At 31.5% G+C, this 7388-nt stretch overlaps 1 protein-coding gene across 1 annotated transcript; it reads right to left on the bottom strand.

Annotated features, from left to right (window-relative positions):
• Positions 1-474: 474 nt before the first annotated feature.
• LOC147386138 (17.3 kDa class I heat shock protein-like) lies at positions 475-1256 on the bottom strand. Its single transcript, XM_086424136.1, has one exon. It carries the CDS (start codon positions 1084-1086, stop codon positions 610-612), a length of 477 nt encoding a protein of 158 aa, XP_086280262.1. The 5' UTR covers positions 1087-1256; the 3' UTR covers positions 475-609.
• Positions 1257-7388: the final 6132 nt, after the last annotated feature.

Here is a 7388-nt window from a genome sequence, read left to right as displayed (position 1 = left end):
TATTAGAAGATAACCTTTATAGAAAACAAAATCAATTCTCTTAAAAGGTTGAGTGTCAAATATAAAAATATAAAAATATAAAAATAATGTGATATTCATGCGCCACAAATATCTAATTTTTTTTTTACTAACCCACTGTCGGTCAGGATAGTTGGATATCCCGATGGATAGTCAGGATAGTTGCATATCCCGACGGATAAAATCTACGGTTCTTTACCCATACCACGTCGGTGAATTTTGAATCCCCCTGTCATGAGTTAAAAAATCAGCAATTTTTGATCACACATTATTCGGAGATTCATGTTTTTGACAATAGCGTTTCATTTCCTAACGAGTCTCCTCCAATCAATTGCTTTGCCTCAAGACATCAACAGTAAGCTAAATAGTCTCTGATTGTCAAATTAGATAGAAAAAAATTAAAAGAAAAAGATATTGAATCAGGCATAAGGTCAGAATCAGAACAATTCTCAAAAGTTAAAAAAATATTATTTTTATTAGTAAAGTATAATAACAATAGGTCTTTGACACAAGATCACATTCACAACAAAACCACTAAAACCATTACACACAGACCACCCTAACACATTAAATTTCTCAAATAATAGTCAATTAGCCAGAGATCTCAATCGCCTTGACATCAGGTTTCTTCACCTCCTCCTTTGGAACAGTAACTGTAAGGACCCCATTTTCCATAGAAGCCTTTACTTGATCCACCTTCGCATTCTCTGGCAATCTAAACCTACGGAGGAATTTTCCACTGCTGCGTTCGACTCTGTGCCACGTATCGCTCTTCTCCTCCTTTTCTATGTTTCTCTCTCCACTTATCTGTAGAACTCTTCCTTCTTCAACTTCTACTTTCACTTCTTCCTTCTTGATCCCTGGAAGATCTGCCTTAAACACATGGGCTTCTGATGTTTCCTTCCAATCAATGCGAGTGTTGGCGATTTGTGATGTCTCGTTGAACGAATGAGGACGCGAAGTAGAGAGGGTTAAGGGGAAATCCTGGAATGGATCCCAAATGTCTAGAGAGAATGGATCGAAAACGTTGCTCCTCCTTTCACCAAAAATTCTGGGAATGATCGACATGTTTGGATTGCGCTAAAATTGAATTATGAACTTGAAAACGAGAACGAGCGGTAAATCGAATATTGGTTGTGCTTGTGGGTTAGTTTTCAAAAAGATTGAATCGATACTTGACTATCAAATAAAGGATGGATCCGTTATTTATAGAAAAAGGAAAGAGGATTCCAGAACTTATCTCGACCCTTGGCTGAACCTTCTACAACCTCCGTGAGTTCTCTACTCAGCCGTGTGTCGTTATGGACTTATGGTCCAGAAAGTTTGATGTTTTTTTAAGGGCAAATTACACTTTGACCCCTGTAGTTTGGCCTAATTCTATTTTGACCCCTAAATTTTGATAGTTGCAGTAACCTCTCCTTTGACTAACGGGGTTAAACTTCAAGCATTATTTTACTATTTTACCCTCTTATTTTATATTATATTTTATTAAAAAAATAAGTTTTAAAATTAAAATTAAAATGCCCCCATCTAAGCATTTATCTAAGGGATTTACTAATGCTTTTCGTCAAATTGCCGTCAACTTAATAGTTAAATTCTTTTTCATAAAGATAATTTTACCCTTTATAAAATGTCATTCATTTTTATAAATAAAAATATGCTTGTGAAAAAATGAGTTCAATAAATGGCTAAGTGAAGGTATTTTAATTATTATTTTAAAATTTATTTTGAATAAAAAAATAAAATAAGAGGGTAAAATAGTAAAATAGCATCTAAATTTTGACCCCTTTAGTGAAAGGGGAGATAAGGGCAATTATCAAAATGGTATTATGCCAAATTATAAAGGGTCAAAGTATAATTCACCATTTTTTTAAAAGTAGGGATTGAGTAAAGTGTCCCGTTTCTTAGAAAGGTTAGGTCGCACCCCATTTTTTGCCACGAAGTAATTTAGGAGATCCACTGATTGTATGGATATGTGGTCCATCCCTTGGTTAATGTACCAAAATTTATTGTGTTTGATACCTTGTATCCACAAGATCTAATCTCTTGAAAAAGAATTTAAACCAAACGATTAGAAATCATTTTTTAAGACAATGCCATAAACAATCGATAATGTGCATCCAATGATTATAGCATTGTCCTAAGAATGATTTTTAATCATTGGATTTATTTTCTTTTTTAAGAGATTAGATCTATTATCAAACACTATGATCTTCGGTATATAGGTTCACCAAGAGATGGCCCACATATCCATACGGTCAGTGGGTCTCCAAAAATGCCACATGGCATAAATTGGGATGCCACCCGACCTTGGTCAGTGATTGTAATTGTAGATGTTATCCTATTTTTACATTGATTTATCACCTAATAGCATAAGTTGATATTTATAATAACAATACTAAATTTTCACCACAACAAAAGGGTAAATTTTGATTAATATGTAAATAGTAAAATACATCACCTAATAGCATAAGTTAATATTTATATTTACAATATTCAAATTTCACCACAACAAAGAGTAAAGTTTGATTACTACCTAAATAATAAAATAGAGCAATTCTCATTTCAATGTTTATCCCTCACTTGAGTTGGAATTTTATGCTATCACAAATTTCAAAGAATAATTTTAATTTTATTCATTTTCTCACTTTCATTTCTACAAATAGTAAAATCTTCTTTCAATTTTATTATCTTTTCTCTTCTACCTATTTTTCAATAATAACCTTCCAATTTTATTATTTTTCAATTTTATTGTCATTCTTCTCTTCTTTTTCTTTGTTCTTCTCTCCACTAATCTCAAGCACTCTCCCTTCATGTATTTCAACCTTCACTTCTTCCTTCATCAACCCTGGAACATCAGCCTTGAATATATGTGCTTCTGGGGTTTCCTTCCCAATCGGTGTGAGTTATGACTACTGCTGTTATCTCTTTCAATGAATCAGGACGAGAGGTATCGAGTGGGAACGACAAGTACTCTTGGAGTGGATCCCAAATGCCTAGAGAGAATGGATCGTAGGCATTGTTGCTCCACCTCCACCAAAAAATCTGGGAATTATTGACATGTTAATTTGGATTTGATGGTAACAAACTCTGCAAAGGATTTAAGAGAGATCTATTATATTTCACTTAATCACAACGACGATGGGAAGAATCCGTTACTTATATAGAAATAATAAAAATGAAGAGAAGATTCAAGAGCTTCTCTCATTACTTCTGTTGTTTTAACGGACCTTCTACATCCTCTATAAAGCTCTAACGTGGCAATGGAACATCCCGGCACTTGTATAGTCCTACGAACGGCTGAGATTGAAAGATGTTTTCTAGAGCGCCTGCACGTGCGATCAGAAAATGTTTCCTCTTCCTCAACAAAAAGTAGGAAAAAATATATATATTTTTTTGAACCGTGATAATCTGACTTACCCACGTGTCATACTTAATCTCACATGACATGTGCAGGAGCGTAGGTCTGTATCGCGAGGAGTACAAGTGATATGATCCCTCTTGAATGATATGAACCCTCTTGATGATCTCTTCTAGGAACCCTTGAATTCGATGTCTTCAAAACGTGTTAGATTACTTAGGAACAAAAGATGATGATCGGATTAGAACCTTAAGGAAACTAAGTCCCTAAAACCCCAATCTTAAGACGCCACAAAGATTGATCACTCTTTTGATAAGTCGAAGATTCATGCCCTCTTTCAAGAACTCATAAAAAACTTATAAAGATCTCATAAAGAATTCAAACTAAAACACATGAAACAAAACAAAGTTCTTGAAGAAACTTCAATTCTCATAAAATGTAAATTGTCCATTGTGTCTCAATTACAAGATAAGGTGTCCTTTTATAGACAAATTAGATCAAGATTAATTCTAATTAGTCCTTGAAAAAAAAAAGAAAGTCTAATTAGTCCTTAGGAAATAAAGAAATCAAAACTAAGGACAATTAGAATATAAAAATTTCCAATTAACCCTTGCATCCAAATTGATCTATTACATAAAAAGATAGTTGACCATTCTTGATGAAACTTTGATATCTCCGAAGTTAGCCTTAGAATCTTCTAGAATGACCTCTTTGTATTGTACTTCCACAATCAAGTCTTGCAATGCCTCTTCCATCCTCTTTGTCCTTGCCTTAGTCATCGGACCGTCAATTCCTTGCAATGGTTCTTGAGAAGACTTGGAAACATTAACTTGAGTTATTGGGTCAACAACTCGATCTCCATTAACAAGTGTCACATCAAGGTTGTGGATTGAATATGCCATGTGGATAAGTTCGATTTTCATGCTTTTTTTTTTTTTTTGAAAAATGCTGGAATGACACAAAGGGAGACAAAGGTGACAAAAATGAGTGGTGATGTGCACATAACCGTAAATGATTTTTACTTGAAAAGCATCTATGATAATGTGCACAACGACACATCATTTTGTCACACCTTTGTGTCTCCATTTGTGTCATCCCAGCACGACTCTTTTTTTTTTCTTTTAATATTACATACAAAATCTATTTTTTCTTTTAAAAGAATTGAATTTCTTTCAGAATAGTCGTCGTTGTTTAAAATATGTCAAAGGATTATTGGACTTTAATTATGGGGGAAAAGCTACTTGTGGTAGAATGAAATTTCATTTGGAAGAAATCCTCACTCCTCGGGGAGTGAATCTTCTGTTGCCCATCTTTCCTATAGTTCTTGTTCTACATACCTTTGAACATCACATTTAATAAAAATAATAACTCAGTCCTCTTCTATTCGCGGTTTATATCAGCTTTGGAAAAAATATAATATAAAAATATAATATTTTTGCTTTTGTTAGATCAAGTGTTTAAAAATGGATGGTTAGTGAACTCCTAAATTTAAACGACTCTTTGTAACTGTCTTGATGGCACACCGTTGATTGTGGCTACAGAAAGCTACAAGAAAGAAGAGCTACAGAGGATTTGCTCCTCACTCCTCACTAGTATTTCAATCTTAAAAAATACTTTTATTTTTACTCTTGTTAAAATTCACATTGCCCAATAAGGCTAGCCTCAATAAGATTTCAAATCTTACTAAGGGTCTCACTTTCTAACATCTAAAAATATGACCAGATTCCACGAGGATTTAGATGACATAATTCTATGAACTTTGAAAAAAAAAATTCAAAAAAACTTATTTTTCATTGTTGAAATTTAAACTTAAATTTGGGAGTTTACTATGAGTTTAATAACCATCCATTTTTAAAACCTTAGATCAAGCCTTAAAAAATATTTTTTTATTATTTAGAGTTTGCTATAATCATCTCTAATGTCATCTCTTGTAATTACATATTTGTTTATTTAATGAAAAGGTGCGATCCCTTCAACCCCAACTTATCAATCAACTAAAAAAGAAGAAAAAAAAAAGGGAGATAGTGATTTGTGTGAAACTTCTAAAGAAGATAAAGTAATGTTAAATTGATTTGAACTTTCAAAAAAGTGTAACATTTTTTTTAGTTCAATAATATCCATGGAGTGTTGGGGAAACTTTTTAAGTGATGGATTGCATTCTACTAGCAGCAAGTATGTCTCTTTCATTTTAAAGCTAAAAGGTGTGGTTATGTGGAAAAATATTTTGTAACAAAAAAACAAGAAGAGATTTAAACAACAGGCCTAATTGTTCTATTTTTATTACAAAAACTCTTGTGGTTCGGACCACTCCAAGTGAACCTCACTTTATGAAGTTTGTGACCACCATGCCTTAATCTACAAAGTTTGTTTCCCAATAGACCTTAGAGTAGAGATCCACGTCATAAAATTCAAAGTGATGTAGCTAAGTTGTTACTTAACATACCTTGGATTAGGGGTGTCAATGGATACCCATTTAATCGAAATTGAAATTGAAAACCCCAATTCCGGATCTCTTTTTATTAGAATTGATTAGAGTCAGGTCTAAAATAGAATCGAACTGATAAGAACTAGAATCTTTAAATTGTATCCCATGGATACCCTTGAGTACCTGGAACCTATTTATTTTGTCATTTCTTTCCATATTATAGATGATTTAAGATATATTTTCTATTTAAAAATAAATGCATGTTATATATTTTTTTTTAATTTTTCATATAAATTATTCGATTGAAGCTTAAAATGAGTTACTCTTTTAAAAATTTATTAATTTTAACTAAGCTAAATTTTTTTTTTTGAAAAAAAAAATTATTAATTCATATCTTTAATATAACAAATAATAATGAAGTTAATAATTTTGTTGATAATAATTTTTATTTTTGTAAAACAATTTTTTTTAATAATGATTTGAAATATTTTTTTCTCATACCATCTTGAGATTGGAATCGATGGGTACTTTTGATTTTTGATGGTTCCTATTCCATTTATTTTGAAACTAAATTGAAATCAACAAGAACCGAAATCGAATTAAATATCATAATTACCGTTCTAAGTTCCTTAAGAATTGACCCATTAACAAACATCCCTAGCTTGGAGTGGATTCTAAACGCATCATTTGTGGCATCCAAAAAACATGATTTGATACCACAGGTTATACTCAACAAAATTCTAACTTCAAACTTTTTTTTCAAAAATAAAAATTAATTTTCTCTATGAATTTCTAATTTTAAATTTGAGAGTTTAGTAATCATTCATTTTAACACCTATGACCAAGCTCAAAGAGTTTTATTTTTTATTTATTTTTATTTTTATTTTTTATTTTTTTTATGAAATCTAAAGGCTGGTATTTGATTGCCAATTTTGATAATCCATGTGGGTCCAACAATAAGATTTGAACTCTTACTAAATTAATAATGCTAGCCTGATTCATAAAAATAAGGTATATTCAATAACTAAAAAAAAGGTACGTTTGATAACAAACTTGATAGAGTAAGAGAGTTTTTTTAATAAAATTGATAAAAAAAACTATTTATCAAAATTGGTTGAAAAATGATCTACATTAAACCCTTAGGTTGAAAGAGACTTGAATCAAAATCGTGATGGTACACACATTTCTCATCATATTTACCTTGGGGTTTTTCTTCCAAAGAACCTTTTTTTTTCTCAATTTGAATAAATCCCATAAACTCAGATTAGAGGCCATTTGCTTGTTAATGAAACCAACAGCACCCAAGAACACCCAAGAAACAGGGAGTTTAAATAAAAATAACAGAAAGTTAATTGAGATAGACTGGGGGAAAGGTTCAATAATTTTATTATAATTATTAGACATTCAAATTTACAAGAACATTATAATTTTATCACAAAATTTATCTACTTATAAAGATTTCCTAGACAAATTGATCCAACATTACGGTTTACCAATGAAGCTGATGATTCATCACGTTGTAGATCAATATGACAATGCAATTTCTCTTCCCGAAATAAAAAAAAGGAAAAAAAAGAAATCTAA

Source organism: Akebia trifoliata, chromosome 14, assembly GCF_017979445.1.
Source record: "Akebia trifoliata isolate Shusen 1 chromosome 14, ASM1797944v1, whole genome shotgun sequence".
Classification (NCBI taxonomy): Eukaryota; Viridiplantae; Streptophyta; class Magnoliopsida; order Ranunculales; family Lardizabalaceae; genus Akebia; species Akebia trifoliata.
The sequence above is the reverse complement of the archived record's forward strand: the minus strand, read 5'-3'. Positions and strand labels throughout refer to the sequence as shown.

Excerpts from the sequence above, each read along its gene's own strand:
- LOC147386138 (XM_086424136.1), bottom strand. The coding sequence starts at position 1,086 with ATGTCGATCATTCCCAGAATTTTTGGTGAAAGGAGGAGCAACGTTTTC.